The sequence below is a fragment of the Callorhinus ursinus genome, unplaced genomic scaffold, assembly GCF_003265705.2.
Source record: "Callorhinus ursinus isolate GAN/ISIS: 27379988/994484 unplaced genomic scaffold, GSC_fseal_2.0 scaffold73, whole genome shotgun sequence".
In the NCBI taxonomy this organism is placed as follows: domain Eukaryota; kingdom Metazoa; phylum Chordata; class Mammalia; order Carnivora; family Otariidae; genus Callorhinus; species Callorhinus ursinus.
Genome location: NW_027397135.1, coordinates 2,121,540 through 2,144,838, shown reverse-complemented (window position 1 = coordinate 2,144,838; position 23,299 = coordinate 2,121,540). Strand labels below are relative to the sequence as shown.

The 23,299-nt window shown below is 39.2% G+C and overlaps 1 protein-coding gene across 3 annotated transcripts in view; it reads right to left on the bottom strand.

The window, feature by feature from the left end:
• The window catches only part of SUGCT (succinyl-CoA:glutarate-CoA transferase), an 814,926-nt gene that overhangs the window by 434,084 nt on the left and 357,543 nt on the right, over positions 1-23,299 (bottom strand). For all 3 annotated transcript variants that reach the window (XM_025853115.2, XM_073886887.1, XM_073886888.1), the window contains exons 10-11: positions 22,650-22,721; positions 15,984-16,081 (exon numbers count right to left, since the gene is read on the bottom strand). In XM_025853115.2, coding sequence (XP_025708900.1) covers positions 15,984-16,081; positions 22,650-22,721 — 170 coding nt within the window. The remainder of the gene's footprint in view (positions 1-15,983; positions 16,082-22,649; positions 22,722-23,299) is intronic.

Here is a 23,299-nt window from a genome sequence, read left to right as displayed (position 1 = left end):
ACAATAATAGCTGGGGACTTTAATACCCGACTCTTGACAACAGATAGATCATCCAGATAGAGAATCAATAAGAAAACAGCAGATTTGAATAACACTATAGACCAAACAGACCTAAAAGATATATAGAGAACATTCTATACAACAACAGCAGAATACATATTCTTCTTAAGTGCACATGGAACATATTCTAGATTAGGCTATGTTAGGCCAAAAAACAACTCTTAGCAAATTCAAGAAGATTGAAACTATAACAATTATTTTCTCTGACCACAATGGCATTAAACTAGAAATCAATAACAAGAAAAAAACTGGAAATTCATGAATACATGGAAATCAAACAACACTCTCCTGAACAACCACTGGATCAAAGAAAAAATTAAAGTGGAAACAAAGTTTCTTAAGACAAACAAAATGAAAACACAACATATCAGAACTTGTGGGATGCAACAAAAGCAGTTCTAAAAGGGAAGTTCATAGCAATTAAGGCCTACGTAAGAAGCAAGAAAGATCCCAAATAAACAACCTAATCCTATGTCTTAAGGAACTAGAAAAAGAATAAACTGAGACAAAAGTAAGCAGAAGAGAGGAAATAATAAGAATTGAAGCAGAAATAAATGATATAGAGAAATTAAAAGCATTAGAAAAGACTAACCAAACTCAGAGTTGGTTCTTTGAAAAGATGAACAAAATTGACAAACCCTAAGCTAAGTTAACCAAGTTAAAAAAGAGAAAGGACTCAAATCAACAAAATTATAAGTGAAAAAGGCTTTACAACTAACACCACAGAAGTTCAAAGGACCATAAGAAGCTATTATGAACAGATATACACCAATAAACTGGACAATCTTGAAAAAAAATGAGAAAATTCCGAGAAATATATAACTTACCAAGACTGAATCAGGAAGAAATATAAAATCTGAATAGGCAAATTATTAGTACAGAGATTGAACCAGTAATGAAAAATCTCCCAACACAGAAAAGCCAAGGACCAGATGTTTTATCAAATATTTAAAGAATTTACACCAATCCTTCTCAAACTCTTTGAAAAAAATCAAAGAGGAGGAAACACTCACAAAATCATTTTATGAGGCCAGCTTTATCCTGATACCAAAAAAAAAAAAAAAAATTCTGCAAAAGAAAACTACAGACCAATATCCCTGATAAAACAGATGCAAACATTCTCAACAAAATATTAGCAAACTGATGTCAGCAGCACACTAAAAGGATCATATGCCATGATCAAGTGGGATTTATCCTTGGGATGCAAGGATGGTTCAACATATGCAAATCAACCAATGTGATATATATCACATTGACAGAATGAAAGAAAATAATCATATCATCATCTCATTAAATGCAGAAAAAGCATTTGAAGAAAATCAACATCCATTCATGGTAAAAACTCTTAACAAATTAGGCATAGAGGGAATATATCAGCATAGTAAAGACCAAATATGACAAGCTGATAGCTAACATCAGACTCAATGGCGAAAGACTGAAAGCTTTCCTTCTAAGATCAGGAACAAAACAAGGGTGCCCACTCTCACTACTCTTATTCAACATAATACTAGAAATCCTAATTAGATCAATCAGGCAAGAAAAAGAAATAAAATTTCAGAAATGGAAAAGAAATAAAATCTTCTCTATTTACAGATGACATGATTATATATACAGAAAATCCTAAATACTCAACCAAACCCTGTTAGGTCTAATTAATGAACTAAGTGAAGTTGAAGGACACAAAATTAACATACAAAAATCAGTAGTATTTCTATACACAAACAATGAATTTCTGAAAAATAAATAAATAAATAAATAAATCCCATGTATGATAGCATCAAAAACAATAAAAATAGTTAAGAATAAGTTTAACTATGGAATTGAAGGATCTCTACTCCGAAAACAACAAGACATTGATGAAAGACAGTAAAAAAGACACAAAGAAACAGAAAGATATCCTATGTTCATGGATTGGAAGAATTAATATTGTTAAAATGTCAAAAAGCCATTTATAGATTCAGTGCAATCCATATCAAGATTCCAATGGCATTTTTTACAGCAGTAGAAAAAACACTCTGAAAATTTATATGAAGCCACAAAAGACTCCAAATAGCCCAAGAAATCCTGAGAGAAAAGAACAAATCAGGAGGTATCACACTTAATGATTTTAAGCTATAATATAAAGCTATAGTCATCAAAATGGTACTGGAATAAAAACAAACAAATAGACCAATGCAACGGAATCAAGAATCCAGATATAAACCCAAGCATATACAGTCAATTAACATTTGAAAAAGAAGCCAGGAATACTCAATGGAGAAAAGACAATCTTTTCAACAAATGGCACTGGGATAATTAAATATGCACAAATAAAAGAATGAAAATGGACCCATATCTTATACCACTCACAAAAATTAACTCAAAATGGATGAAAGACTTAAATGTAAGACCTGAAACCATGACAATCCTAGAAGAAAACATAAGAATAAAGTTCTTTCATGTGGGTTTTGATAATGGTTTTTTGGATATGATACCTAAAGCACAAGCAAATGGACAAAATAAAAAATAAACAAGGAGGATTACATTAAACTAAAAGTTTTTGCAGAGCAAAAGAAACCATCAACAAAATGAAAATGCAAGCTACAGAATGGGAAAACTATTTATAAACCATATAGCTGTTAAGGGGTTAATATCCAAAATATATAAGGAAGTCATACAACTTAATAGTGAACCAACCCCCCAAAATAACCCAATTAAAAAATGGGAGAAAGTCCTGAATAGACACTACTCCAAGGAAGAGATACAAAAGGTCAATAGGTACATGAAAAGATGTTCAACACCACTAGTCATTAGGGAAATGCAAATTAAAACCACAGTGAGATTACGTCACACCAGTTAAAATGGTCATCAAAAAGACAAGAGATAATCAATGCTGGTATGGATGTAGAGAAAAGGGAACCTTGTGCACTGTTGGTAGGAGTGTAAATTCGTACAGCAACTATGGAAAACAGTATGAAGGACCCTCAAAAAATTAAAAATAGAACTGCCACATATGATCCAGCAATTCCACTTATAGGAATATATCCAAAGGAAATGAAAACATTAACTCAAAAAAAAAAAAAAGATATCTGCACCTCCATGCTCATAGCAGCATTATTTATAATAGCCAAGACATAGAAACAACCTAAGTGTCCATCAATGAGTGAATGGATGAAGTTGTTTTGTGTGTGTGTGTGTGTGTGTGTGTGTGTGTGTTACATGACATATATGTGAACATACATTCTTTATTATTAATTAATATCATTATTAATATTATTTAGTAATTATAACATATCAAATATATAATATAATATTATTTATTATAATTTTAATATAATTAATTTATTATTTTACTATTATCCCCATGTATATGAATATATGAATAAATATTATTCAGCCATAAAAAATGAGGAAGTCCTACCATTTGTGACATCATGGATGGACCTTGAAGGCATTATGCTAAGTGAAATAAGTCCAACAGAGAAAGATAAATACTGTGTGAACTCACTTATACGTGGAATCTAAAAAAAAAGATCAAAGTCATAGAAAAAGACATCAGACTTGTGATTACCAGAGGTGGAGGGTAGGGGGAAGGGGAAATGGAGAAAAGTGGTCAGAAAATACAAACTGCCAGTTGTAAGATAAATAAGCACTAGGGATGTAATGTACAACATGATGACCACAGCTAGCACTGCTGCATGACGTATAGGAACACTAATAGAGTAAATCCTATGAGTTCTCATTAAAAAACGTACTGCATGGAGCACTGGGTGTTATACACTAACAATGAATCATGGAACACTACATCACAAGCTAATGATGTAATGTATGGTAATTAACATAACATAATAATAAATAAAAAATGGATTTAATATTGTTAAATGGTTGGAAGAAATCAAAAGAAGAATATCTCATAGCACATGAGAACCATATGAAATTCAGCTTTCAGGGGCACCTGGGTGGCTCAGTCCGTTAAGCTTCTACTTTCGGTTCAAGTCATGATCCTGGGGTCCTGGGATCAAGCCTGGCATCGGGCTCCCTGCTCTGTGAGGAGTCTGCTTCTCCCTCTCCCTTTCCCTCTGCCCCTCCTCATGTTCTCTCTCTCATGATCTCTCTCTTACTCTCTCTCTCTCTCAAATAAATAAAAAAATAAAAAAAAAAAAAAGGAATTCAGCTTCCAGTATCCATAAATAAAGCTTTAGTGGAATACAGTCATGCTCACTCATTGAAGTCCTGTCTACGGTTACTCTCTCACTACAGTGGTAGAGTTAAGCAGCTGTGGTGGAGATCATTTAGTCCCCAAAGTCAAAAATATTTACCATCTAGCCCTTTATAGAAAAAGTTTGCTGACTCGTTTTAAAGCGTTAAGTTTTAGGATGGTTTGCCATACCACAGTAGGTAACTAAGATTTTAAAATTGTAATCTTATTTAATTTTTTTTTACTTATACACTGAGTTTTATAATTTTATCTATGCTTGTATTTCTAAATTTATTATTGGTTTTTAAAATATCTCATTGTAGTTGGATTTTCTTTGTTGAAACTTACTAAGATTTTTTTTTGTAATCTAGTCTATAATCAGTGTTTGTAAATGTTCCCTAGACACTAGAAAGGATTCTGTGCTCTGTTAGTTGAATATACAGTGTGATATGTATCTACTACTTTCACCTCATTCAGTATAGTAAATAAGTCCTCTTTTTCTTTAATCTGCTTTAGAAAATCGCATGTTAAGTTATTATAAAAACAATTATGTTTCTAACAATTTCTAACTTTCTAACAGTTCTACCTTTCTATGTTTTAGAGTAGATTTCTATATCCTGACATATTTAAAAATAGCTTGGAGCAATCAATTAGTCTTATTTTGCAGATATAGTATATATCAATGACCACCAGAATGGGTCAACCCCAGGGCCATGAAGATCCAGGCCAGCACTCTGATTTTTCCTTTTTTGTTTCCCTTCATTAAATTGAACAGAGTACTGAGACTTAAATAAACTCAGACATTCCAGTGTCTGGATTTTTCTTTCCAAAGTTAGCAAATGAGAAAAAGAAAAACAATTCACAATAGAGGGAAGAAAAATCATTAAGAACGGAAAATGTAAATTTTACAAATTCAAAGATTAAAAGTTGTGTGTGTGTCTGTGTGTCTGAGGGTGTATTTATAAATGTCGGGGGTTAGGTGCAGAATGTCCACTTATTTTCTTTCCCTGGCCAGTATTATTCTAAATATAACATTTATAGTTAGAGAAAAGAGGGGAAAAAAGCAGTTATTCTGTGAGTACTATGGAAAAGGCATTGGTAATCAGGAGATTTCCAATGTGAGCCTCACCGATGAGCTGTGTGTTATTGGCCAAAACGTATTAAACTAGAACTAAGGTAGGTTTAGTCTGACATGGGGAGCAGTGAGAAGCTTGCCAGGACTACTGTGGACTGTCCAGGTGAAGGCGGTCAGAAGCAGTTGTTCACCAGGGATGCTGGACAGCTGGTGGAAATCAGGACTCAGCAGGGATGTCATCTGTCAGCACTGGAGGAGAGGTGGAGTCAGCTTTTACTAGAAACATCAGTTAACCTGAGACCAAAGATCAGAGGAAGGCCTATGCTACAGGACCAAAGCTAAGAGGGATGAGAATGGAACACAGGCAGGGGCAAAGTAGTTGCCAAACAGAACCCAGTCTGGGCCAAAGGCAGGCAGGAAATCGGGCAGGGCAGGGACAAGTCTGGGAGTCTGAGAAGCAAACCAGAGTGTCAAGAGACTGAGTCAAACTCCAGATTCTCTGTCCAATTCAAGTCAAGAGCAAAACAAGGTCAGCCAGAAAAGTCTGGAGAACCGTGCCTACATCCTCCCAAAAGGAAGGCCATCTGAGTTAGCTTTGTGGAGTCTCCTACCGGATTGCATGGAGCCTCTAGCCATGATGCTGTTATATTCTAGCTCTTACTCTAGGAAGGGGTTAAGTCCGCCGGTATTTGAAGCTCTATCCCGCTCCCCAAGTGTTTAGGACTCTAACATTCTATAAATCTAAAAATATACATTAAATTCCAATGGAGAAACAAGGGGATTAAATGTTTTATCCAGGGAAACAGAGTTTACTGGACTCCCTCCCCCCACCATTGCCCCCTCCCCGCCCCCCGGCCGCCTCCGCACATACATACAAATATCCCACCACTACCATCTAATTCTTTCTAATAAAGGCAGCATGGAATGGTTTATAGCCCTCCTGGAAAGAAAAAAAAAATGGGGGGAGCAGGGAGGAGGGAGATGACATTCCATTTCATCCTGACTCCCTTAAAGCCATCATTTGAGTCTCAGTCACAAAGAATTCTCTTAACAGGGTGGAAAGCGCCCTGGTCACGAGGAGCTTGTTTGGAGTTGCAGTAGTTCTCTTTGCATCCTGTAAGCCAAAAGGATACATTCCAGGGCCGTGTTTCTTTCATTCTTTCTCCCTCCAGGCTGATTTTATAGTAACAACACATAGCCACTTAAATCTATCTCTAAAGAACCAACATTCAGAAAATGTACCACATAAAATACAGACATTTTACAAGGAACCATCTATTAGCTGATAATGGCCGAGCTGCCATGGAATGCATAAAAAAAACACATGTGACCCTCACCAAAACATCAGATCCATTTATCCCAATCAGCCCTCCGCAGTGAATGCCAGATAAACCTACAATAATATGATTCAAAGCATTATAAGAGGTCGGTGGGAGGAGGGTGCAATAAACTAAATATGTAGGTTGAGGATATACAGAAATCACATGAAATGCAGCCTCATAAGATACTAATAGAAGTCGGGGGAGGGGAAGCCTGGCAGGAAGATTTTAAAATGTGATCATATGGGAAAGAGAATATTAGACCAACCAAAGAGTTGCAGAGGGAGCAAACAATAAGTTTCTCTATATATATTAAAAACATGTAGACATGGGAGAGCCGATGGTTGCCAGGTTTAGAGAGGGGAGGAATGAATCGGAGTGAAAAGAGACTTCCCCAGCCTCCCAGCCCTGGCAGAAGTATCAGCGAGAAGAACTCGATCCCTGGGACTCCTGACTGTGACTGCGCTCAGCCTTTCACTCTGCTCTTCGACTCGCTTGGGCAGCCTGAGCTTTAATGATTTCTCCACTTTCTCCACGTTGAAATCTAGTCTGAGGAGAAAGTCTGAGAAAACTTACTTCCACTAAGGAATAGGAGTGCCCAGCGGGGACTCTGCTGGAGATTCTCTCCCTCTCCTCCCTCTGCCCCCCGCCCCGCTCTCTAAAATAAATAAATAAATCTTTAAAAAAAAAATCGATAATTGCCTAACCCCTCAAATCAGCAAACTATGTGTAAGTAAAGGTTATATTCCATGGAATAGAGGTTCTTTCAAGCCCTTCTAAGTTCTATCCTACAGGTGGGCACTAATAAAATCCTCTCTGTTCTCTAAGCAAACCACTTATTCAAGAAGCCTTCATGCAAATAAGTGAAATCCAATTCGGAATGTGATACGTAATATCCACTTCTAGTTTCGTTTTAAAACAGTTTAGATTGTAAAAGGCAGGCTAAGGATAGGGAGATGGAGCCAGGAAAGGAAGACAGAGGAAGGACTAAAATAGGGATTTAAGAAAGGGGTAAGAGGAGGAGTAAATGATAGACAGTTGTTAGAAATTAAATATAGAGTTGAGCCTTAAACAGCACAGAGGCTAGGGGCGAACTGGGTGGCTCAGTCCTTAAGCATCTGCCTTCGGCTCAGGTCATGGTCCCAGGGTCCTGGGATCGAGCCCCACTTCAGGCTCCCTGCCCTGCAGGGAGACTTTCTCTCTCTTCCTCTGTCCCTCTGCCCGCTTGTGCTCTCTCTTTCTCAATCGCTTTCAAATAAATAAATGAAATTTAAAAAAAAAGAACAGCACAGAGGTTAGGGGCGCCAACCCCCCGCACAGTTGAAAATCTGTGTTTAACTTTTGACTTCCCTAAAATTTAACCACTAACAGCCTACCGTTGACCAGAAGCCTTACCGATAACAGGAACAGTAGATTAACACGTATTTTGTACGTTATGTGTGTTATCTACTGCATTCTTACAAGAAAGTTAGCTAGAGAAAAGAAAACGTTATTAGGAAAATCACAAGAAAGAGAAAGTACATTTACAGTCCCTTCCTGTATTTATGGAAAAAAATGTAAGCAAACCTGTGCAGTTCAAACCAGTTTTGTTCAAGGGTCAACTGCAGCTTCATTTTCTACTAAGAATAAAAACTAAGGAAATTATAGATGTTGTTTAGCAGAAAATTAAATTCAACAGCTTTCAGGAAGGCCAAAAATATCCATTAAAACTGAAAAATTAACTGTAAAAATGACACAGAGGAACTCATGGATATATTTTACTTCCGAGTTCAAAGGCCCCACCTGAAGCTTTTCACAGAGGCTATTAACACCGCATAGCAACTAAGGAATACAAAATGTTTCATTCTTTATGAGAGTGCAGCCACAAATGCAAGGAATAACTTAAGTAGAGTGTTCACAAGTTCCAAATTCATTGCCCACACTGAGAAACAAGTGTCTCTTGAAAGGGAATAGACTATGAGCCATTAAGGTCCACTTTGGGTTTAAAAAAACGAAGCACTATTAATAGCCTTTATTAAGAATGCAGTACAAAGTTAAATGTATTCCAGGTCTTTTGAGCTATTTTTAATATTTCAAAAGCGTTCAACAGAAATCATTTATTTAGCTGCAAGGAGGTCACACAGGCCAGCTACACAATATCATGCTTTCCTGTCACTGGAATTAAATCAGTACAATAATAGTTGTTATATCATCCTAATCAGGATTTGACTGGCAGTTACATAGAACTTTATTAAATAAAAATTGTGGAACTCATGAACTCTTTACAGCTTGGGAAAGAAAAATTTCTCCAAAATAGGGGTTCATAAGTAAAAAAAAAAAAAAAGGTACAGGAGAAATTTGATGGTAAAAGAAATTGGGGAACTATAATTTAGGATGCTGAGAGACTGAGATTGTCCTAAAATAGACTGAGCACGGCTGTGTGCGGAATGTTGTGAAGCTGCTTTCCTGTGTGTTCTGGGTTTTAATTCTCAGGACGATGTAGGAATTGTTATGAACATTGTGTACTCAGGAAGCCCCGAGCCTGAGAGGAATCAGAGCACCAGCTCAAGGCCACAGAAGAAGACTCTGGCCTCACATTCAGGCCTTTTGACTTTCTGTGATCACAATACAGTCCTCTTAGGTGAGTTTAGAAACAGTTCCCATTTCCGGCTACCTTTGTTCTCTTTTAATTTGGACCTGACACTGGGAACTTTCCCTCTTTTCCTTTTGGCCAGTTCTGCCAAACTTGGATGGTTTTGCCCCTAAAAGAACATTTTTTTTTTTGAGTGCTGGAAACCCAAAGAGCCATTAGAAATAAAAATCAAAAAAGATATAGTCTCTTATGGTGCGTCGGTGTAGATTCATCGATCGCAACAGATGTCCCCCTCTGGTGGGGGCGTTGACAGTGGCAAGGCTGTGCATGGGTGGGGGCGGGGGTCACACGGAAACTCTCTGAACCTTCCTCTCAATAGTGCTGTAAACCTAAACCAGCTCTTAAAAACACAGTCTCTAAAAAAGTAAGAAATTAAGAAATTCTAAGATTATTTAAGAAATTAGAAATTGTCTTATCAAGGAGGACAACAGATGATAATTGAAGAGAGTAGAGGCTTGGACGCAGTGGCGTGGGAGGGGCTGCTTACAACAGACAAGTGAGGCAGGAAAAGCTCGGAATCGGGTGCTCATTCTGAAGGACTGGTAGCAGCCAGGGAGACAAAGAAGCTTCCTTCATCCTTTTAGCAAAAAGCAATGAGCAGATGGGAAGACACAGAGGATTAAAACACCAGGCCACATTATAAGGAGTTGCAACAAGGTGGGAGGCAATTACATGTGTTAAGGTAAATAGTTTAGGGGCACCTGGGTGGCACAGTCAGTTAAGCATCTGACTCTTGGTTTCGACTCAGGTCGTGATCTCAGGGTCATGGGGTTGAGCCCCGCAGCAGGCTCCACACTCAGCTTGGAGTCAGCTTGAGACTCTCTCTCTCCCTCTCCCCCTGCCTCTCTCCCTCACCTCTCTAAAATAAATAAATAAATCTCAAAAAACAAAAAAAGGCAAATTGTTTAAACTTTCTCCTCAAAGCTTTGGAGACTCCCTGAAAGACCTAGACAAGAAGCAAAAAGACCAAATTTGCCTGAATGGTACCAAGATGTCAGTTTTTAAAAATTAACATCATATTTAGGCACCTCTGACATTACAATCCTTCTATCAACAGCCAAAAAATGCTCCAGGTCCAACTCTCCAATATTCTGAACAAGTCAATTAAAAATAATTTGACACCAAGTTTTGGAAGTGATCGGTTAAGATGAAGCACTTTAATAAATCTTTGATTCAGTTCAACAAAAACTTGTTTAGCACTTCCGTTTAGAAGGCCCTGAACTATGGCATTTAATTTCACAGCATTTTAATACATTAAACTCTGAAAATAAGTAAATATTCAATTACATATCAGAAGCTTAAGAAAAATCAGATCATTCAAAACCAAAAATAAGGGGCGCCTGGGTGGCTCAGTGGGTTAAGCGTCTGCCTTCGGCTCAGGTCATGATCCCAGGGTCCTGGGATCAAGCCCCGCATCGGGCTCCCTGCTCAGCGGGAAGCCTGCTTCTCCCTCTCCCACTCCCCCTGCTTGCATTGCCTCTCTCGCTGTCTCTCTGTCAAATAAATAAATAAAATCTTAAAAAAATAATTACTTATTTCACCAAAGAAATTGCCACAGCATTTTAAAAGGTAAATTTATCTTACTCTGTTAATTTTTATTTATGTCATCTTAGTGTAACCAACTTTTTAGTGATGCCTTCACTAGGACTATATTGACATACATTTGCTGAACACGTGTAGCATTTTTCAAAAAGCAATTTAAAAGTTGCCATCAGTTTCTTTACAAGCTACTTTATTTTTCTTTTCCTTTGACATGTTTTCTCCCTAGGAAATTACACTCCGGCCAATATTTCCTCCTTTGTGGTTTCTTTTTTCTTCACCAACTTCTGTTTTTCCTTTAAGACCCATCTCAGGTGGCACCCACCTCCAGGAAGCCTTCCCTGACTTGACCACATTGAGGTAATGGTCCCTTCTCTAGGCTCTCGGCACCCTGTATGTTTGCCACGGCACTCAGCACACACTACTTAAACCACTGCTTTACTTGTTTGTTTTCCTAATTTGATTATGAACCCCTCAAGAGCCCAGATCTCCTCCTCCATCTCTGTCGCTTCAGGACAAGTGCACACGGTCAGTGGCCAGTAATGGTGAAGAAAGGAAGGGAGAGAAATAAAACTAATTGTATTTCTATTTTCCCCGTCATTTCTCGTTTCCTTCCTCCTCATTTCGTGTCTTCCTATTATTTCTCCCCAACTCCCAACACTATGTCTTTATCCTTCTCTTCTTGGTTTTAACACACACTATGATTTTCAATCTCTCCCTTGAGGTCCTTACGATTGCAAAAATGCTGATCCAGGACATGAGTAGCACAGGCTCAGGAGACGTTGCTCCCTGGCATTGGAAAGAAGGGGTTTGTTTTAACGGGCCCTGGACTAGTCTCTATTATATCTCTTCTGTGTTTTAGCTGGGGACTTTTAACATGCTTTAGCTTTGCACAGTTTTCAGTCTTCGCAGCTGGGTAAACAGACTTTCTGCAACACCCTGGATAAAATGGCAAGCTCAAGGGAAAAGTCTTCACCTTTAAATTAAAAAAAAAGAAATAAAGAAAAAGAAAAAAAAGGGAAAAAAAAAAAAAACCTTGTTCATGGCCACGGTCGGGGAATAGTAACACCTGAGAGCACCTGAGGGGAACTGTGTGTGTGCTGGCTGTGGACAACTCAGCTGATGACAAAAACATGCGGCTGCCTTCCTAAATGAGCCTGGCAGCTCTCAGAAAGGAGCATCAGACGGCAGTTAGCAAGAATAACAGAAAAGTGAGGTAAGTGACTGACATTTCTGGTAGGCTTTCAAACAAAGTCTATAGATTTCATAGGAAAACACCAAGGTGACTGTAGTTAACAGTGCTGTGTATTTGAAGGTTGCTAAGAGAGTACATTTTAAAACTTATCTTAAGAAAAAATTGTGTGACTATGTGAGGTGATGGATGTTAACTGATTGCGATGATCATCTTGCAATATATACAAATATCAAATCATTATGTTGTATACCTTAAACTATAAAATGTCATATGTCAAGTATGTCTCAATAAAACTGGAAAAAAATGTGTTTTCAGGGGTGCCTGGATGGCTCAGTCAGTGAAGGGTCTGCCTTTGCTCAGGTCATGATCCCGGGGTCCTGGGATCGAGCCCCACATTGGGCTCTCTGCTCAGTGGGAAGCCTGCTTCTCCCCCTCACTCTCCCTCTGTTCTCTCTCTCTCTCAAATAAATAAATAAAATCTTTTTAAAAAAAAATATGTCTTCAGGCTAGATAGAAAATAGCGGTTGCTGAGAAACTCACTTTATGATGAAAATAATTCCTTTATCTCACAAGTTTAAGAAACTATTATGAAGTCCATCATAACTTTTACAACATGATTTTCTGGCCACCTCCCCCACTCTCTCCCTAGACCCGCTTCCCCCCCCCACTACCCACCCCCTCCTTTAATACCTCCTCCACCCACTCTCTCCCTGGACCCACCTCCCTCCACACTCCCTCCCTGGACCCACCTCCCTCCCCACTCCCTCCCTGGACCCACCTCCCTCCACACTCCCTCCCTGGACCCACCTCCCTCCACACTCCCTCCCTGGACCCACCTCCCTCCACACTCCCTCCCTGGACCCACCTCTCTCTCTCTCTCTCTGGACCCACTCCCCCCACTCTCCCTTTAGACAACCGAGCTCCAGGCTCACTGTCCTCTTGCTATCCTTAAACTCCCACCCATGCACCTGCTGCCTAACAAGCTTCTCCCAGTTATCTGCAGGCCCCTTCCCTCACCTCCTCCAGGACCCTGCTCAAATGTCACATTATCAGAGAGGCCCTCCCTGACCAGCTTCAGTGGAACAGCGAGCCTCACAACCAACTTTTGGCACTCTTCATTTTCCTTCCCCGCATTATTTGTCACCAAGTTACGTTGTCTCATCTAATTCTCTATCCCCAGTGCTCAATAAATATTTATTGAGTAAATAAACAAGGAGTAACATTTCATGTACCACTTTAGGGAGGCAATAGGACATATGGAAAAGAAACACAGCCTTTTGAAATTCTAACTATTCACTGTGTGTCGAACCTTGAGACTAACCTGCCTACACTTCAGAATACTCATCTGTAAAGTGGGACTAATAACATTTCTCTGGTAAGTCAAGGCATCTAATAAATGCTGGTTCCTCACCTTTCTTTCTCCCTGCCTCCTTTCTGTGGTTGGGCATTAGTGTGTCTGTGATTCACAGGTCCTGAGACAGCTGTCCAGTGAAAGGAACAGTGTGTTCCGCACACGTGGAACAGCACCATCCCCAACAGGTAAAGCAGATCCTGTTTCAGTCTGATAACTGGGAAGCTGGAGCTGAGGAGTGGAAAGATGTCTCTTCTTTTCTGAAAGTGTTGTCATCTGACCGGGACCCCAAACAGAGACATCTGAGGATGGTTTCCTGAAGCTGTAGGACGGACCCTGAAGCATGACTGTGTTTCAAAATGATAGTAAGTCTGGGAAGCATTCCAGACAGAGAACAAAAGACACAGACTGGGAGTGCGGCCCTAGCAGGGGCTTTACGCTGAGAAAAAGGTGGAAAGAAAAGATCATATCAGGCTGTAGAAGACCATGACAACAGATCTAAAAAGACCAGATTTAATCCTATAATCGAGAGCCACTTAACATTTTGAATATTTCATAGGAAATATAGAATCGTCTTGTGAAAATGATACATGTTTGCACTTTCATAGAGAATTCTGAATGTTGAGCACTGAACGGTACTAATGAATCCAGTGACGTTTGCTCAGGAAAATAAACGACAGTATTGTAAATGGGAACGAATCACATCCTAATCTCCCCTGCTCATCACTGTTTGATCCACCAGGTGGAAGAGACTTGAGCTGGCAGAGACTGAAGAACTGTGGGTCACAGGAGAGCACCAAAAACCATCAACAAGCTAACACCGGAGAGCAGGAAAGCCAACCTCTGGGCAGCACAGGCTCCCTGTGGTCTGTGTTTGAACAGCAGGACCTAGGACAGTGTGACCTCCCCTATCAAATTTCCTCTCTTCAGGCTACCCCTCGTCTCTTCCACGGGATTCGATTCCTTATTCCTTGTTACATCTGAATAAAGACATAAGAACCTGCAGGGTTCCAAAATGATGAAATTTCCACTTCTGCATGTAGAAGAGGAGAAAGAAAAAGGTGGCAAATTATTTAATTCACCCCAAACAGAGAAAATAGAAATTAATGTGTTACAGATGCTGCTAAAAGTCTCTCCACAGCAGAATTCTAGGATAGAATATAGCCAGGAATAAACATTTCAGGGCCTTGGACACCAGTAACTTAACTTTGTGGTTCTTGTAGTTATAAAAGTGCTGGCATCTAAAGAACAAGATGACACTTGTATCTGCCGAGGTTTTGTATTTTTCTTGGGTCCACTCTTCTCACAGCATGGATGTGATTTATTTAGACTATCAAAGAGCTTTTGATAAGGCTCTCACAAATGCCTATTATTGAAACTGGGTAACCGTGGTGTGAAAGGAAAAAGTCCTATCAATGAATTAAATGGATTAAAAACTGCTGGAGAGGCAAAGAGGCAAAAAGCAGAAATAAATGGCCAATTCTCATGTGGGGAAAGGTTAATGACTGAGGGCTCTTGGGCTCTGTGGTAGAATCAGACTGATACTTCACCAACCACCAGGACAGGAGAGCCCATCCTTGTTCCCGTGTTCTCTGCAGATCAGCCCCACACAGAGCCCCCATTGATCAAAGAGCCAGGGGCACAAGGAATTCAGAGAACGGCCTGCAGTCCAGGGAAAGGCAAATAGGTAATGAACGCTGTCGATCCACCCAAAGATGCCCAAGTCCCAGGGGGACAGAAAGAGAAATTACAGTAGCAGAATTTTATGGTCTAAGAACTTTGATACACACTACAGAGAAAGACAAGGGCCCTTTCAAAAGACAAGACATGATATTGGAACAAAAGTCCTTCATTTATGGGCATGATGGGGGGAAAAAAATGTTCCACGCTGAAGAACAGCTCATGTGGGCATTTAAACCGGCAAAAACCACAACGGCTACTCTATATAGAGACGTTTAGACATAAACAAAAGTGAAACTGGTAGGAAAGATTAAGAATCAGTACCCTTCTCTGAGGGAAACTTGAAAGGTTTGATGCAGGTTTTAACAAAAGCATAACCTGACATGAAGGAAATAATCAGGAAATCAAATACTCTGATTGATTAACATTAATCCCTTATGACCCATAACTCAATCTGGCATTTTCAAAACATCATCATGACAAACCTCACAGAACTTTCGACTTAAACTTTCTTTGTCTCAGTTTCCTCATCTGTAAAACGGGAATAGAATTTACATCACAGGATGACTGTAAGCATTAAATGGGATCAGGTATGTAGAGCATTTAAACAGCAAAGGTAAAAAAAATGTTAAATTATTGTTGTTACTGGTATTTATAATAGACTAAACCCAAACACATGCTACAGAAAAGCGATCTATTTCAGGCCATTGTAACTTTTCTTATTGATATCATTGTTATGAGTCACTATTTATTAAGGCACATAAAATAACTTTCAAATAAAGAAAAAAACATAGCTTTGAAATATCTTTCCACTAACCCATTCTGTGAAATGGAAGACAATTACAAGTTAATCTAAAAAAAGCAAAACACACACACACACACACACACACACAAATCAGGCAAATGCTAAGGATACAGTCATTCTTAAATGTACCAACAGTAGATCCAAGCTTACCGTGCAGAGAGTATTTTGATAAGCTCTTTTCTATTCTGTACACGAAGGTGGTTAGTTTTATACTTGAAGTCATCAATCAGTTCAGGCAAATTCAAGATCTAAAGGGGAAAAATAATTTTAATGTATAATTCACAAGTTTTCGTGTACCTGCCTGTGAGTACGATCATTCCAGGCCTACCAATACACTCCCCAGGATCATTCCTTGCTGATCTTTACACTTCCAGACCTATTCCACCAACAAAGGAATAGAGACGGAAGGATCATGCAATCAGGATGGGTAATGCTATGACTGAGTTTGTCATTTATGAGAAGTTTTTGCTACATTTAAGTATGTGCCTACAGATGGGAGCACGAGCAAGAGTTATCAGATCCCCATAATAAGTCTTGTCTAGAGAGAGTAGGTAGAGAGATACAAAACTGGATAAAACTGACCTAGTTCTGAGAACCAGTATCATAAGTACAAGTCTGCACTTACATGAAGGCCATCATCAACATATATCCTTTAGGTACATCCACTTATTTGTTCCACATGTAAATAAAATAATATTATCTGTCCCAGAAGCCCTATCCAGGATGTTGTACAAGGTGCTAAAATAAGGAAAAGCATATACATTTGCCCCAAATGCTCACCATTAAAACAATGTCAAATTAAAAGATATTCTTCCTTATAGAAGTGTCACTATTTTTCTTTAATATGTCTCCCTGAAGGAATAACAAATAGAAATGCTTTTATATACTTCCTCTTTTGCTCCTCCTCAATAAAGGGAAAATCTATCTTGCAAGTCCCTTTGGACATCTTGCAATTTTAACAAGACCATAATGAAAGTACCAAGTGGATTTGGAATGGAAAAGAAGTTTTATAAAGAATGTGTGGAGGCAGTGTTTGGCAGTTATGTTGGAAAGTCAGAGGAGCATTTATGGGCTCGGGGCAGGCCATGTGGCCTACAGAAAGCTTCACTACCCCAAGTAATGTATTTGCTTGAAATATAAACATTTAATGGTTTCATTTGTTTCCCACAGTTTAAATAAAATCAATCCATTAATCATCTCATAAAGGACAGAAAAGTGAAGGAGGTCCCCTGGAGTAAAGAGAGCATCTCCACTGTGTCATTTCTCTTTCGCAGGCTTCACTTACTCGTTTCCTTGAGGAATAATAAAGACAGCAGTACTCCCCCAGATTTTAAAAAGCATCACCACATAGAGTGCCCTTTCTGAAAACCTCCCTGTCACCACATGTGATCCCAGAAGCAGCCCCCAGGCTTGTCCAGGAATGGAAACCTGCCCTCTCCTCCCTAGGAGTGAGTAAGTCATTCCCAGAAGAAGCAAGTGCCTTCACCAAATCACAGGTTAAACCCGTAAATCTGGCCTCACCCAGAAATAGTATAAGCTGCATAAAAAGCTGCTCAGTGATTGTCCGCAGTGGTGACCGGGACGCCCTCGGATGTTCTCTGCATCTGACTCATCGGACCTCTTCTCTCTGTGTAAGGTGGTATGAAACAGTGGGTCAAAGTAATTCTGGTTCTGGCCTCAGCCATGCTGTTGTTCACAATGTTTCTAGAGAGACTGCTTCCAGTGCTGTGATCATAAGCATCCCTCACGTGCTTGAAAAAGTGTCGCCTGGGGTGGAATGAAGCGATGTTAGTGAAAGTACCTGACATATTGAGCACCAAATACACGTGAAGTATTCCAACAAGGTGCTACTTCCCCCCACAGAAATAATGAAGTATGCGTTTGTTCAAAGAAGACAGACGGGAAAGAGGGAGGAAGGGAGTGGGGGAGGGAGAATGTCTTTAATGAACCTTCATTTTCTGTGAATGTTTCTACTGTACATAAGAGTTCTGGGTTGACCTTTTGGTGCCATTTGGCTCGGGGTTCTCAGTTTCTGACAAAAAAAAAAATCTGTAGTCAGCTGAGTCCGTGTTCCCCCACAGGTAATATTATTTTCCTCTGAGTGCTTTCCAAACTTTTGCCTTGGTCCTTTGTTTTCAGTGGGAAGACTTGGGTGTGTTTAGGCATGGATTTACTTGGCTCTATCTTATTTGGGGCTTGCTGAAATTATGAAATTTGTAGGTTTTTGTCTTTCACCAAGTTTGGGAAGTTTTCGGCAATTATGTCTTCAAATATTTCTTCAGCATGTACTCTTCATTCTCTCCTCCTGGGATTACAATGACATCAGTGTTACTTTTTGTTACTGTCCCCCAGGCTCCTGAAGATCTGTTCTTTCTTTCTTTCATTTCTTAGGAGGGGATCATCTTTTCTTCCCCTCTCTGTTGTTCAGATTGAATAATTTCTATTTATCTATCCTCAAGCTCCTTGACTGTCTCCTCTGTCATCTCCGTTGTGTCACTGGGCTCATCCGGTGAGGGGTTTCTTTTTTTATCTGGTGGTCGTATTTTTCGGTTCTACAGTTTCTAATTGGTTCTTCTTCAGATCTTCTCTTTCTTTGCTGGACATTTCTCCTTTCCCATTTATTTCAACAGTATGTGTGATGCCTGGTGGAGCATTTTTATAATAGCTGTTTTAAAGTCTTTGTAAGTTAATTCCAACATCTGTGTCCTCTTGGCATTTGGCAATTATTGACTGTCTTTTCTCATGCAAGCTCTAGTTCTTCATATGCTGAGTAATTCTGGATTGTACCCTGGATGTTTTAAATATTATATTATGAGCCTCTGGGTCTTGTTTAAGTCCTACAGCAACATTTTACTGTTATTGTTTTTAGCAAGCAATTGATCTGGTTAGGTCCAGGCTGTAAGCCCCTACCTACCTTCTCTGTGCTTTGGTTCTAAGTGTTAGTTCAGTTCTCAAAGCCCTTGTGGTGCTGTTCAAATCCATCCCGCATGTGCCCCACTTAATGGTCAGGCTGCCTCCTGAGCAGTCATCTGTGGGTTAACTCAGTTCGCAACTTCTCTGGTGTGCTGGTTAGGATCAGATCAGCGGTACGTGCAGCTCAGGGCTGAGAGGAGGAGTTCACAAACACCTTCAAGGCTCACTTTCCAAAGCTCATCCCTTTCTGCGGGCTCTCTCTGGTTTCCTGGGGCTCCCCTATAGTTAGCCTACTTCCCAGCATACTTCCAGGGAGGAGGTCCAGAGGAAAAAGCCACAAGGATTCACCCCTCTTTTCTGGGGATCACAGCTCAGAGATAAAGAGGAAAAGTTCTCCTTCCTCCGAGTTTTAATTCCTGTTCATCTGCTGCTCCCACCACAGGGTTGTTTGTGGAGTATGGCATGAGAAAACAGACAGGAAGCAAAGATGCAGGATTTCCACACTCTCTCTCTCTTAGAGCTCACTTTCGTGCTCCTCACTCCAGGAATGAAGGGCATCTCCTAGGGCTCAGCTCTGTTTCCTAGTGCCCACTTCCATGTTTTCGGCTCCACTGTATCCATGTAAGGAAATCACTGTAGAAAAAACTGGTAAACTTACTGCTGCTTTAGAGGTACTTTTTTTTTTAAGATTTTATTTATTTATTCGGCGGGGGGGAGGGAGGGAGGGAGAGCACAGACGGAGAGTAAGAGGGACAAGCAGACTCCCTGCTGAACAGGGAGCCCGATGCAGGCCTGGATCCCAGGACCCTGGGATCATGCCCTGAGCTGAAGGCAGAAGCTTAACTGACCGAGCCACCCAGGTGCCCTAGAGGTACTTTATTTTTTTTCAGAGGAACTGTAAATTCTGGTGTTCTTCCCCAGTTCTCCTACTACTTACTTTTCAGCATCCTCTTAGAGATGCTCCATGCATTGTATCCAGGTTTTATCACTGTGTTCAGTGGAAGAGATAGGGAGAAGTACGCTTACTCTATCTTACCCAGAACCAGAATCTCCAAACCTAAGTTTTATAGAGGCCATTTATGAAGTGCAAACTGTGAGCCAGGACTGGACTGAGTATTTTACTTATTTAATCTAACTCTTACAAAACTCCAAAAGTTATATATTAGGAGAGTTATATATTATAATCTTCATTTTACTGTGAGAACACAGATGCTTATTAGCAAAGATTAAGTGTCTTGCCAGAGGTCACCTGACTAGTGTCAAGACTCACGGTATGCCTTAGAAGTGTGCTATAATGTCCTCAGACCACCTGCTCCAAAATCAACGACAATGCTTATTAAAATCGAAGTTTCCTGTACCTCACCTCAGACATACTAAGTCAAAATCTTTGGGAATGAAGCTCAAGGAGACTTCTTCTGCATGCTAAAGTTGAGAACCAATGCATATTGCCTCTAATAAAAGAAACTTTCAGTCTAAATGACTTTTAAAAGGATGTCAATGTACTTCAAATAGGAATACCCATTAGTGTTGGCATCAATCAGCTTAAAATAGCTTACATATGCTTATGTTCCCTACTCTTCTGTATCATGTTAAGAGACATAAAATAGGATTTGCTCTAAGCCAAGGTTCACTTTATATGCAGAAAAATTTTCTGAACCCCAAACCTTGAACCCATTGCTCTGGCTCTCACTCTAATTCCTGACAATAAGAACTCCTTAATAGGACCCGTCCCCAAGAAGTATTAGCCAGCCACTATATCAAATTCCATTTTGGAAAGAGACTAGGCCTAAGTAAATTCTACTCATTCATCACAGACAATACTGCTATATTTCTCCCTAGGAGATAGAGCTGCCCTATCTTTCATTATGGGCCTTGCTTGGCAAAAGAACAATTGATGGGCTTACTGTAAAAAACTGGGACCCTCATCTTCTACAAGGCCGGTTTGAATGACAAGCCCCTCAGTAATAGATAAATCTGAACAAAAAATACTTAGAAGAAACCCACTATATATGGGATAAGGAAACAGGTCATTTTTCTTAGGTTAAAAGGTTTTTAGGGCATGTTTACATTTAAGGATATATAAAGTCAATCAGATTGCAAGGTTTGCTCAAGATGCCTAGTAAATGAGGCAAATAACATTAAAGTCCTCTATGCATAAAATTTTTCTTATGAGTATCTCAAAGAATTTGATAGACATGGTCTTAAGGGCTCATAGCAGGGATTATCGTTCGTAACTCACATATGGAAAAGCAAGGTCAAGGATGCCATTCTCAAAAGCCCTCTGATGGTCTCCTTTTAAACAAATGTATCATAACACACCATCACAATAAGTCATATTTTAGTACTCAAACTTATGGCAAATATTCTGCTTTGAAATAAAAATCTTTTTCAAAAAATGTTCTTATGGATATTTATGAGGAAGTTCAAAAGTTTCAAACTGATCAGCAGTAATGAATCAAAAATAAGAAGAATTCAGTACAGTTATTTTCAACAGTGAAGAATATGTCAACCAGTAATTCCCCCCCCCCGCCCCCCTTTCTGGAGAGAGAAAACTCCAAAACATATGGCCCAGGAAGAAAATCTGTACTCATTTATAGCAATGAACTGGCTTTTACATCTCTGCAGCTAGAGTACGCAAATGACTTCACAGGCAACGGCTTCCGTATGTTTCATATTTTTAACATTGACCGCTCATAATAAAGATTCTTTGATCCGAGATCAAATGTTTGAATCCATTTTCTCTCCGCTTACTCAGAGTCACCGTTATGAAAGCTCCCCCTCTTTCCCACCTCAGCTGTCCCAGCCTTTCCTGTAATAGGAACTGTCTCCATTTGTCACCTTCTCCGTGGTACTTCCCACCCCTTTGCTGTGGTTTTTCGCTGTGCTCATTAACCTCTCATACAAAAGAGCCACAGTAATAAATAATTTTTGGACATAAGAAGTTAACGGCAATAAAGAGGGCTGCCCTAAGGAATTCACAGGCATCTTTAATGAAACTGAAAGCTCACAGTGAGTGCTTATCTATGATTAGTGCAAGAAAATAAACTCCCCATCAGAAAAACATCCCCAGCAGGTGAGACCTCTCCCTACCTGCAAGAGAAATTAAAACAAAACCTTAAATACAGATTTTTAAAGCTAGATTATATTTCTGGGATTAGAACTGGAAAAAGTGAACAAGAACCTAAAGACAAATAAAAACAAAAAGAAACAAAAATCTAGGTAAGTAGTAAAAACATCAAATAAAAAAAATATCCAAGTGATGCCAAAAACTTAAAATCTTCAACATAAAATTATCCTTAATGATTCCAAGGCCTTTTTTAAAAAGCTTGTTGAGGAGCAACATTTTTAATATAACCTTAATTGCTAAACCTTAAATTAAAACATGAACTCTGCAGAAAGGTACTCATTAAACAAAGGCTAATTTGAAAAAAAAAATGTTTAGTTTTCTAGTGGCTAATACAATAAATTTGGTATTACATTGTATTTGAGCCTAATTAGATCTCATGTTGTTAACAAAGAAATAAAAAAAAAAGGAAAGCAAGAAGAAAAATATCCTGGCATTAAAAATCCCTTTAAAATCAATTATTTTTCTTTCCCTTTTTTCATTGGACTGGTAGTCAGGTTCCTTTGGTGGATAATTTAGGCTACTATGTACTATGGTTCAACTCGAAATACAGCCGGATACCTCAAAAAAAATATATATATATAGTCAGAATGCTAATTCAGACCATGTCCTTAGCATTTGCGAGTGTAAAAATGGCACCCGGTTAGGGGCGAAAGCAGGGGATCTTGAGTTGGCTATACACTTAACAACATTGTTCTAGGCGAAACTGAACTTCCCTGGCTTTCTACAAAACAAGTTATTGCATAGATCATCCGCCCATCCCAGTGATTACAGATTACCTTGCACACAGTAGCAAACTGTTGGTTATTTCCTGCTCCAACCACAAGATATCCATCCTTGGTTTTAAAAGCCTAAAATAAATGAATAAATAAATAAATACAGAAATATATAATTTAATATATTGAAAATACCACAAAAATTAGTTATTAATTTCTAAAACTTCTATACAGAAAGCATGCTCTAAAGCAACATTATTAATTAAATCCATATCAATTCATTAGTATATTTTGCTCTTATATTTGCACAGTTATTTTTATGTGGCATTTCAAAGCATTTCCTGGCTCTTCAACTAACTGTTGTAACATGGAGCAGGGGGGACTTAGAAAAACAAAAAAAAATTCTAAACTAAACTAAAATAGTTTTGTTGTAATGCATAACATGAAATTCTACATTCATTACAGTATGGATTATTTGGCCTTCCCAAAGTTTTGTTTTGTATGTTTCCATTTTTCCTTAGAGGGTAAAGAGCAAGAGGGTAGACTGCTTTCTACAAAGGGTAAAAAGAATAAATAGAAGAAGGGAGGGAGGGAGGAAGGGAGGGAGGGAAGGGAAGGAGGGAGGAAGGGAGGGAAGGAAGGAAGGAAGTGAAGGAAGGAAGGAAGGAAGGAAGGAAGGAAGGAAGGAAGGAAGGAAGGAAGGAAGGAAGGAA